Source organism: Gallinula chloropus, assembly GCF_964237585.1.
Source record: "Gallinula chloropus genome assembly, chromosome: 2".
Lineage (NCBI taxonomy): Eukaryota > Metazoa > Chordata > Aves > Gruiformes > Rallidae > Gallinula > Gallinula chloropus.
This window is the reverse complement of record NC_140086.1, coordinates 60,499,574-60,511,881: the sequence shown is the minus strand read 5'-3', so window position 1 is coordinate 60,511,881 and position 12,308 is coordinate 60,499,574. Positions and strand designations below refer to the sequence as shown.

The window sequence follows — 12,308 nt, the reverse complement described above, 5'->3', positions numbered from 1 at the left end:
AATTCACTTTGCCTTTCTTGAACTGTGGATGATGGGAAACAAATGCTGTACCCTTTAATAAGTCACCAACTGAATTCACAGCTCACCTGCTGATTTTAATTTATGTGATAGTACACAAAACAAAACACTTCACATCTTTCATCTACATACTGCATTTTACTTATTTTTGTGAAAACATGTACTATGTTTTCTTGCATTTGGTACTCTTGTTTGTGAGCAGCTTCTCATCTCCTATCTAAATGCAAATTGCTTATCCAAACAGATTAGTAAGAGAGAAGTGAAATGAAATCCTTAAGACTGTTCCAAGTAATAAAAAAGGAACATTTTTAGGATAAGTTGTTATTTTTTAAAAATGAAAACAATACTATTAACTAAGGTCTACATTTTAAATGTAAGAATAATCTCAGGTTCCTAAAATACAAATCAGTTTTAGTTTAAGAGTGGTGAATCATCATCATCAAGTTACGTTAATTATAGCATTTACAGTCTTAAACAAATAGCTTAGAATCTAAACATATGAAAGAGAACTGGAGGCAGAAAAACATGATATGTATATGCAAAAGACCTCTAAGTTAGTCAAATCACAGTTCATATATATGATTTGCCAAGCAATTTCACCAAGAATAGATCTTATTCCTAGAATTATTTTGTTTTAATCTTGCAACTCATATAGCCACTTTATGTTGATTTAATTGGGCACCCTGAGGTTGCTCAAATACATCCATAATCTTATTGGAAGAAAATACTAAAACAACCTGACGTTTGTTAGCTACTGAGAAGCCACATTGAGCCAAATTGTCTATCTAGCTTTATGTGGTGATTTTGGGAATAATTTTCACCATTAGTTTACAAAATTACTAAACGAAACCAGTTTTATGTAAATTTGGGAAGACTGCTGAGGTTCCTGACAATTGATAAAATGAAATGGAGTGAAAACAACCAGTGCAAATAAAAAGCAATTTTCATGAATCCTGGTCAAATGGAAAGTAGCTAATGGACATGGCTTTTACTTATAAGGAACTTGCCTTGTAAACTGTAGATTTCTCCAACGCTGTTCTGCCGGGTGATATGATGCCAATATGCACTACGCGGAAGTGAGATCGACTTGGATAATGTCATTGGTTCAGACAGACTGGTCTGGAGCTAAAAATCAAAGCAAATATAAATGGAAGATCACACATTACCATACTGGATCGATAATATCAAAACTGAAAATGGAACCACTGTTGTTAGGAAGACACTGTTCGCTGAATTGAACCGTATTATAAGCATCAGCACGGGGAATGCTCAGGAATAAAAACTGTTAAGGTGTATCAGGCTGCATAGGTAAGTACATAGGAATATATCTGTATTTATCTACAGCTATTCATGTTGCTGGCAGGATTTTGTTATTGTCTCCTGTAACTTTACAGTAATGATGGATTAGCATATGGCTGATACCTGAAAACCCTCTGCAATCGCATTTCTTTTTAGTCATTTAACTTGCATACTGGATTGAATACTCAGGAAGATGCTAAGAGAGAATCTTAGACGACCAGCAGAGAATGAGCAGTGCAGAGTCATTAATCCCCTAATCCTCCACGCAGGTGGTGGCATCTCATCATCAGTAGCAGCCTACAGCCTCAAGTGCAAATTCTCCCAGTCCTGAAAAATTTCGTATAACTGGAACAGTGAATTGCATGATAAGTGTCCACATGTACAAAAGTGACGGCACAGAAACCTGACAAGGGGGAATGTAAATTTATTAATGGCAGCTCAGTCTCCAACGTGCTGTAGATGTGAGCGAAAGATTAGACTAGGCTACAGAAAAAAAAAGAATGATGGAGGATTATGCATTCTGACAACCTCTTTGGATATACCTCTGTAACTTATGGTTTCTCTGTCTGGAAGAAAAGAAAGTGTATCTGCAAAACTTTTGTCTCCCTGGCTTTACAGAATATAAAATGTGATCAGTAACTTGAGGGTTCTAACAAATCACTGTGATACTATGAGGCTTGTAATTTCTTTAGGGGATGTCTGGAAGGCTCAACACTGAAGGATCAATTATGTCTGAAGATTTAGAGTGGAAAACCTCTCAATTTCAAAAGTAGCACCAGCATGGTGAGGGTGGTACTCTAAAGGTGTGCTTAGAAACTGATTCAAAGTCTAGATCATTTACTGCCCTGATTAACTCATTCAAATTCATAATGCCAAATTTAAAAAGCCATCTTCATCTGTACAAACTTGTGGTATTCTATATTGAAAAGAAAAACGTTTTCAGAGATGGTACCTACAATTTATAATAGATATTTCAATAATCTATTTAATTGTATTTAATTGTTGAGTATTAACACACACTGATGTGTGGCAGATATTTAGCTTCAGATCAATCTATTGCAACTACATCTGTTGTTGTTTTCTTGAGAATTCTCATCAAAATTGCTCCCTGTCTACAGTTAATGTCTTTTCTGCTCATTTATAGCCAAATATTACATTTCATTTGTCAATGGTGCAGATCACTACTGGAAGCTATTCAATATGAAGTAGAGAGCTTGCTGAAAAATTTCCAAGTTCAAAATCCTTATCAGAAAAATTCTACTTTTAGGGAAAATTGAGAATTTAAAGTGTATCAACACAGAGAATTTCCTTCATTGTGGAGATGAGAGCAGTAACAAACCTTCTAAGCTATTTTACCATGTTAGTGTAGCAAAGGGAACATGGGCAATATTGGTGAATAATAAAAATAATGTATTATTAATACACAGATGATTTATTCATATTTTATTCACCTCAAAAGTTAAATTATAGTCTTGAGGCTCTAGGGAAAACATTATATTAGTATTTATTCTGAAAAAAAAAAATTCTGATAAAGGGAACAACTTTGACTAGGGTTCATTATCTCAAAGCCAAATCCATGAACTGAATTGAAGTTGTTAAAGTTATATCACTGTTCCTGATCTGAGGTGATTATTTCCTGCCTGATCTGACCAACACTGATGTAAAGAACTTTATATGCATACATTAAAGCTTTTAAAAAAAAAAATCTGCTCTTATTATAAATTAAGAAATGCTCTAGAGCAGAAGACTGCATGGCAAGCATATCCTCACATCTACTTTGTTTCCTGAAATTCTCTAACTAAAGAACAACTTCTGATATCACCTTTTGGGAAAGAAGTATCACCATATGTTAACTGCAACAGGATCAGATGAACTACATTTTTGGGGGGACTCAAAGGAGAGAAAATGCAATTTCTGTTATATTAAAATATAATCCTCAGAATATAAATACTTTAAAATACATTGTCAATCTTGATTTTCATTTGAGAATCTAAAAGATAGACATAAACATATGGGCTTTGAAGACCTTAACACCTTGCATATCATACAAAGTTTTATAATAAAAAGCAAGTTAATTTGTCCTCCAAGTGCTACACATATCTTACTGTTAGATCACTATTAGCTAAAATTTTGCTTTTTATCTTTTTGAGCAATAAAAATCCCACACTATTGGTGAAATGTAATTGACAATGACAGAATGCTTACTCCTAAAATCTGCTGTTTGTAAAATTATTTGTGTTCAAAGAAAATTGGATAATCTACTGACAGAAACCCACCTTCTCTAGGGGCCATTTTATACACTAGACTGTAGGTGTTTCAGATAAAAAACTTGAAACCGAGGTGAAGAACACAGGCATACAAACTTCCATATAATAAATTGTTCATATACTGCTAAATAGCTTTTTGCTATATAAATTATTAAAGTTTAAGCTAGAATTTAATATACAGAGATCTAGTGTTTCATAATCCCCTATCCCCAACTGCAGCTGAACTTCTGGTAGTTAACAATGTCAAAGAAGAAAATAAACATTAAGTAAATCAGTGAACTGATTACAGTAACTGTTTACTTGTTAAATAATTAATTACTCAGGTTTGAGTCTGGTGTTCCAGAGAGGTGAAAGAAATAATTCTGGGTAAGTTTGCGACTTTATCCAAAATATTCTTCCCTTCCATCTTTTTACTATGTCTCACAAAACCCCCTGTGTTGTGGTTTACATACTGGAGGGAAGGGATGCCATCTAGAGGGACATTCGATAGGCTTGAGGGGTAGTTCCATGTGAACCACATGAAGTTCAACAAGGCCAAGTGAAAAGTCCTGCATATGGGTTATATACAGAACACGAAGTCAAATGGTATCACTTTGGCCAGTCTGGGTCACCTGTGTCCCCTCAAAACTTCTTGTGCAAGAAGTGGTGGTGTGAGGCGGTGTGAGGAGCCAAAAAGTCCTTGACTTTGTTTAAGCACTGCTTAGCAGTAACAAAAACACCCCTGTGTTGTCAACAGTTTTCAGCACAAATCCAAAAGACTGCCCCATTCTTGCTACTATGAAGAAAATTAGCTTGATCCCAGGCAAAAGCAGCACCGTCAGCTAACTCAGAGAACATTTCACTATGGAAAATTAAGTAAATAACATTTTAATTTTCTTCTTTTCTCAAAACATGTAGACCATCTGTTTCCTGCCCATATTTATTCCTGTCTTTAATTTAACATAAATATAACAATTCAAAAATACCTTGAAAAAATATTCCACCTATCTCCTTAAGTCTACTTACCACTTATAAAATTAAATCATCGTCTCTGGGTATGGATAGCTTCTTATGTAAGAAGCCAATGTTTAACAATTGCTTATAGCACTGGCACATTTTCTTCAGGAGCTGGCAAAACAGGCTGATGCATTAGCATCAACTGTACAGAAAGGGCCCGTAATAGCAGAGATAGCACAGGCACACAGAAGAAATAAACACTTTCATCTGGAAGTGAATTTGATGTAATTCTGCCTCTCTGCTCTGTTGAGACTACACTGGGACCTGGGGTACTGCATCTAGCTCCAGGGTCCTCAGTACAAGAAAGACATGAAGCTGTTGGGAGTGGATCCAGCTGACGGCCACAAAAATGAGCAGAAGGATGGACTACCTCTCCTCTGAGGACAGGCTGAGACAGTTGGGGTTGTTCAGCCTGTACAAGAGAAGGCTCCTGGAAGACCTTATTGCTGCCTTTCAATTCTTAAAGGGGGGTTGTAAAAAAAAGATGGGGATAGACTTTTTATTAGGACGTGTAGTGATAGGACAAGGGCTAATGGTTTTAAACTGAAAGAAGGTAGATTCAGACTAGGTAGAAAGCAGAATTTTTTTACAATGAAGATAGTGAAACACTGTTATGGGTTGCCCAGAACGGTGGTATATGCCTCATCTCTGGAAACATTCTAGGTCAGGTTAGACAGCGCAACCTGATCCAGTTGAAAATTTGCCTGCTCATTGCTGGGGGACTTTGACTAGATGAACTTTAAAAGTTTCTTCCAACCCAAACCATTCTATGATTTCATTGAGGGGTTTTCTGCAGTCTTGCACCTGTGAACTGCCTTTAGCTTTGGTATCTAGGTATAAAAATATAAAGTAAAAGCAGTATATCAAACTAAACATACATATTAAAATAACATTAAATAAAACATGCATCTAGAATGATTTTGCTACAAATATTCTGTAAAGCTGATGAGACTTCAGGAAATTAAAAACATAATTCAGGGTTTTTTTTCCAGATTTAACATGGAGAAAATTACGATGTAATAAGAACTTGGTTGAAAAGAGAAGTAGAAAAGCATATCCTAAACCCACATCAACTCAGGGATTTTTTTGGAAGGAACATAAAAAAACCCCATCACCAAAGCATCTTTGTTACCTGATTTGAAATACCTAGCAGTTAGGATTCCTACAGTCTCCTCCAGAATCCTTCTTTGATAAGCTACCTTCCAGGCAGTGAAAATTACATTTCTTTCCTGTATCCAAATTCAGCATCAATATAAAAAATATCCAAAATATTAAGTCATATGAAACCTTTACATTGCCAGTGACAATTTTATAATTTTTAAACGACTATTTGACTAAAATATATAAAAAACCCCCAACAATTTATGAGTGTGTCACTGCAAGTAGTTCTCCATATTTTTCATCATTGTTCTTTCATGAGACAAGGCTCAAGGGCCAAATTTTCTTACAATTCCCACAGGCCACCTCCATTGACTTAAATAAATTTGTTACTCTGATATTAATAATGAACACAATTCAAGAATGGAGCCTGTTAAATGCATTAGTGTTCTGAGCTTTGATCTGTTTAGCATATTACTCTCTCATTTTATTTTAGCATTAAAAGAGTCAAAATACTGAATGTGATGGGAGATATATTTGGCTTGGGGAGAAGCAGGTCATTCCAGTTTTTAGCCTTCAATAAAGATGGTTTTCTTTTACAAATATGTTCTGGAAATACTTTAGATTATTCAGAATAATAAAAAAAAACCCTAAAAAAACCCAAACCCCAGCTCATTTCACAGTCTCATTAGAGTCTTTAAGCAAATAGCAAGAGATCTAGGTCACAGAAGACTAATGAGAATTGTAGTCTGGAAATGTGAATTGAATATCACGATTTAGATTTTTGTTCTTTGTAAGTCTAAAGAAGGTTGCTTTGTGTGTATGCCTTGAAAAGAAAGAGGGGTCAAGAAATATATTTCACTTTTCGAGTGTCTATTAGCTGACAGTGCAATAGCACAGACTCATTACACTGATATCTACAATGAAATATTACATGAGTTTAAGAACCATACAATCTATAAGGTATCATCAACTGAGGTACTATCTCAGATATCAGTTAGAGAACAAAGGAAGAAATACTTTTTAAAATGGGTTTTCAGTAATGACCAAGAAAAAGGTGTAATTTTTGCCTTTTTTGCAAAAGCAGATCCTGTTTTCCTATGTTCAACTTGTCTACTATGACATGGTGGATGATTCATCAATCAAGACCACCAAGTCCTTCTCCTCAGGACTGCTCTCAACCTATTCTCTACACAGCCTGTAGCTGTGCCTGGGATTGCACTGACCCATGTGCAGGACTCTTCACTTGGTCTTGTTGATCTTCATGTGGTTGGCATTGAATCACCCCTCTAGCCTGTCAAGGTCCCTCCGGATGGCATCCCTTCTCTCCAGTGAGTCAAAGGCACCACGCAGCTTGGTGTCATCAGCAAACTCAATCCCACTGTCCATGTCACCAACAGAAATGTTAAACAGTGCTGGCCTTGATACTGATCCCTGAGGGGTCACTGTCACTGGTCTCGAGCTGTTGACTGCAACTCATTAAGAATATTCTTCCCTTTGGGGATGTGTTACTAATAATTTTTCTCTGGTTCTAATTTCCCCATAACCTGTTGCTCATGATCACTTAGCTTGCTTAGAAAAGAGTTGTGTAAATTTGGCTGTGTTCGTTACTTAAAGGTGCTTACTATTAATATGAACACTTACAGGTATCAACGTGCTATTTAATTGCTATGCATTGCTTTGTGTTTATTTTTACATTTTTATCCAGCTTGCTGTTCCTGACAGTGTACACAACATTGGCAAAACCTCCACCAAAATATGACCTCATAAGTTTTTGAAAGATTTACAGAAAAGCTAGCAGTCAAAGTAGTTTCAATTGTTTCAGCCTTTGTAATGCTAACATTTAGGCTTTCAGTAGCTATTCTAACCTTGTTATGACCTTTTAGAGAGTTTCTTCATCCACTATGTAGGAAAAAATCTCAAAATAATAACAGTGCTTTGCAGTGCCAAGGTGAATGATGATTATTCTTTGGCGATGGAGTAACATTATACATGAATAATAAAGCAATGGTGAAAGAAAAGCATTCTGAAGGGAGATTCAATGGAACTGTTTATTTTGGTGGTTTTTTTTTTTTCCTAATCTCCTTGGCCACAGTATACAGACATTTTGCTGCTTTTCTGGCAGAAGTCTGTTGTGGGCTTTGTTTTTAAGAAGCTCATAACAGATCACTTTTTGGTCTGACAGAATGGATTAATGTTGGAGAAAAGTAGTTGGATTTTACAGTGCATCAGGATTATTTCTTGAATGTCAGTAAGTGTGTGACTTCACCCATATTCTGTCACAAAACTGTGGTTTTGTTTCTTTCTTGAAAGAAGTTTCCCATTTATGGAAAGTATACTAATTACTATTAGAGCAAAAGGTCAGGTTCTTAAAATTTTACAAGGTATGAACCATTGTAATACACTTAGGCAATATGTATATTACTTCAGTGGAAGTACTTCATTTTTCATCTCATAAAACCATTCACTAACAACATAGGAGATGACAAGAACAGAGCTGAGACTACTTCAAACCTGACTTAGGTCTTAGTGTAAACAAACACAACTAAAGGGTAGCAGTCTCTAACACCAAGGAGAAATTGCTAGCAGATTGAGTTAATTTCTTCAATAAATGCATACATACATAGACACACATATCTATATATATAAGAGTATGTATTATTGCACAGACACGAAATGAGAGTCTGTATGAAAGAGAGGTGCTGGACTACATGAAGAAATGATTTTGCAGATAGGTATTTGCTGACCTGAAAATATACAGCATTTCAGGATAAGACTGAGTTGAAGTATAAAATAATTTCTCTGAGCAGCATCATCCACTGCAAAGACTTCAGGTTTTAAAAGTAAAAACCTAGGATTTTTGAAGGCGGTTAGTACTGCTACACTTGTTTAAAGCTCTGCCTCTATTTCCAGATGGAATATGGGGAGGATCAGAAGAAGAAAACCAACCTAAAATTGAAAAGCAAATTCCAAAATAACACTACATCCCTACACATTTTATTCAAGTCAAAAGCGTAAATGAATCACAGTCCTAGAACAATTCATCATGTTGACTCATGAACGCTTAAAATGAAGGCAAGTGGCATAGAATGCACTGATATAGATGAGCTTAAACTCTAGGGTGTTAGCTTAACCTTCAAAGTTATGTTCTAGGGGCTCATTCATCTCTAGCAATTCATCATTGAGATGTTCATTTACAGCTTTGTCTCATTTAATAAAAAAACCCACCACCAGTGAATTATGTGTATCATTATGAATGTTTGTTAGCTGATATAAAATACAAGTCAGTGATGTGAGGGTGTTGTGGCTTAAGCCGGCAGGCAGCTGGAACAACCACACAATCATTCACTCATTCCCTCCCCCACCGCAGCAGGATGAGGGAGAGAATTGAGAAATAAAATATAAAACTCATGGGTTGAGATAAAAGACAGTTTTGTAAGACAGGAAAGGAAGAGAACAACAATAATAATGACAAAAGAATATGCAAGTGATGGACAGCATAATTGCTCACCACCTGGAACCAATGTTCAGCTAGTTCCTGAGCAGTGCTGACTCCTGGCCAACTCCCCTGTTTGTATGCTGAGAACGACACCATATGATATGGAATATCCTTTTGGTCAGTTTGGGTCAGCTGCCCTGGATGTGCCCCTCCCAGCTTTTTGGGTACCCCCCCCCACCTTCTCATTGGCAGGGCAGTATGCGAAGCTGAAAAGTCCTTGACTGCTTGGCAACAACTAAAATATTAGTGTGTTATCAGCACTGTTCTCATCTTAAACACAGAACACAGCACTATACCAGCTGCTAGTAAGAAAATTAACTCTATCCTGGCTGAAAACAGGACAGATACTAGGAGAAATTCACTGAATTAGCATGTTGATCGTAGGATGAAAGTCAATGACACTGCTATCTTCAAGAAGGGCAAGGAAGTCCTGGGGAACTACAGACTGGTCAGCCTCATCTCGGTCCCTAGGAAAATGATGAGGCAGCTAATCCTGGAAATAGTTTCCTGACATATGAAGGACAAGGTCATCAGGGTTAGTCAGCATGGATTGACCAAAAGGAAGGCATGTTCGATCAATCTGATATCCTTCTATGATGAAATGAGTGGCTTGGTAGATGAGGGGAGAGCAATGGAAATTGTGTACTTTGATTTCAGGAAGGCTTTTGACACTGTCTCCCATAAGATCCTCGTGGAGAAGTTAAAGAGGTATGGTGTAGATGAGCAGCCCATTTCAACAAGGCAGACTGAAAATTGGCTGAATGCATAGGCTTAGAGGGTGGTGATAGGTGACATAAAATCTAGTTGGAGGTCAGTAACTAGCAGTGTACCCCAGGAGTCAATACTGTGTCCAGCCCTGTTCCAACATATATATATATATAAATGATTATAATGATGGAAGCAGCAGACATACTTATTGTACAAAACTGGGAGGACTGATAGATTCTTCAAAGGGTTGTGGTGTGGTCCAGAGAGACCTCCATAGGCTGGAGAAATGGTCTGACAGAAACTTAATTCAGTTCAACATGGGGAAGTAACAAGTCCTCCACCTGGCAAAGAAAAGTCCTTGGCATCAATACATGCTGAGGGCCACCAAGTTTACGACAGAAAGGAGATCTGCAGGAAAGAACCTGGGGGTCCTGGTGGCCATCAAGTCTACGGGCTGGCAAGATGCCCTTGTGCCAAAGACAGCCACCAGTATCCTGGGCTGCATTAGGAGGACTATTGTCAGCTGTCCAAGAGAGGTGATTCTTCCCCTATACTCAGCACTGGTGAAGCCACACCTGAAGTGTCCTGGGATTTCTGGTGAAAGAGAGACATTGACATGCTGGGAAGAGTTCAACAAAGAACTAGGAAGATGACAAAAGGACTGGAACATTTCTCCTGTGACTGTCAACCCTGGAGGAGGTTCTAGGGAGATCTTACCAATGTTTGTAAATATCTGAAGAGGGGGGTACAAACAAGACAGAGCCTGGCTCCCTGCCCAGTGACAGGACCAGAGTCATTTGGCACAATCTGAAACACAAAAGATTGCCTCTGAGCATCAGGAAACACTTTTTCACTGTCCACAAAGACTGGTATGCTTCATCAGGACTGTTTTCTGGGTAATTCAACCTGAGATTTCTGGTATTCTAGAAAGTTCTCTTAGGTGAGCTTTGTCAATCTGAAGTAAAAACAAAAGACGCTTCCCATCAGCACCAACTTACAAATTCTCATCCTCCTTCCTCTCTCTGCTTTTTGCTCTCCTTGCTCTGTTGGGTATTGTATTTCTGCTAAAGCTCCTTGTGTCTGCCCTCAACCTGATATGTTTTGGAGAAGAGTTCAAAGTATGTGAGTTTTTTCATGGTATTGCTTGCCAAATATATGACCTATCTATCTTAAATACATATTTGGGATGCTTGAAGTCTTCTGTATTTTACTTGAGAGTACTGGAAGGACAGCCTTTCTGATGACTTAGAAGTTGCTTGGCAGGTTCAGAGCTGGTATGGTAAAGGTCAGGGCATGAAAAATGTCCCTCAATTGAGAACAGAATTCAAAAACTCTTCAGCATGTGGCAAGAAAAGGTGAAATAAGGATGAACTCAGAATGTCCTGAGTTGGCAGAACCTTACTTGAGTAAGGTTAGAGCTGGAAAATTCAAATTCCAAGGCTTATGCATGTATTTTGCAGGTAAAAAAAAACCCAAACAAAAAACCCCACCCCAAATCAAAACCCTAGAATATTAATTGAGAGCATTCATCACACAGTTATTTGAGTTTCATTCTTTCTGATAAAAGCCTTGGACCTCACAAGCTTTCTTAGAAAGTTCTTCTATTTCCTAAAACACATCCGTAGATTCCAATTACACCTTTGTGGAAATCACATTTCTTTTAGCTATTTCATTTCAGTATATAGAAAGTGTTGGTACCAATGAACTTTAATAAAATGACAGGAATACAATTTTCTGAGTACTTGCTGAAACAATAACCATCAATAACCTTTCATGAATGTTCCTTATTAAGCTTATCAGTGCATGGCTTCAGTATTCTGTAACACACATAGTCTTGCTGACCTCTACTTTCCGACATTTTCAGAAGTTAGTTTTATATGTCACAGAAAGACATTTCAATTAAAAAAAAAAAAAACCAAACAAAACAGCAAACCCTGAATAGATAAAAAAAATCACTATCAGGTATTAAGCCCTCTTAGATGAATCTTTGCTACCTTCCAACAGGACACATTTCCTTCCTTTTAACAAGTTAAACATTATGTATCATTGTGAATGATACATAATGGGGCTATTTATACATGTGCAATGCACATGAATGCACATAAATGTAAATTATTAAGCTTTAGCTTTGAAATATACTATATTTGGGGGAGGGGAGGGCTAAAATCTAGGCCTATGCATACGAACACACAAATGAACATGTTAAAGTAATTTATTCATATAATATTTACTTTAATAGCTCCACTGCCTTTAGTGGGCTTTTACAGAGGAGTTGATACGTAGAAAGGCAGGGCTGTTCTTTTCCACCATGTGTGCTCCCACACATAGGGATCACATCGTGATCATGTATTCAGACAGATACAGCCAGAGAATTCTTGACATTGCTCAGTTTTAGAACTGCAATAAGCAATCATTCAAAAGCA

At 37.1% G+C, this 12,308-nt stretch overlaps 1 protein-coding gene across 1 annotated transcript in view; it reads right to left on the bottom strand.

Annotated features, from left to right (window-relative positions):
• DOK6 (docking protein 6) overlaps positions 1 to 12,308 on the bottom strand; it is a gene marked incomplete at both ends in the record, with an annotated part of 242,930 nt that overhangs the window by 42,402 nt on the left and 188,220 nt on the right. The window contains one exon of the mRNA XM_084280160.1: positions 1,026 to 1,143. Coding sequence (XP_084136286.1) covers positions 1,026 to 1,143 — 118 coding nt within the window. The remainder of the gene's footprint in view (positions 1 to 1,025; positions 1,144 to 12,308) is intronic.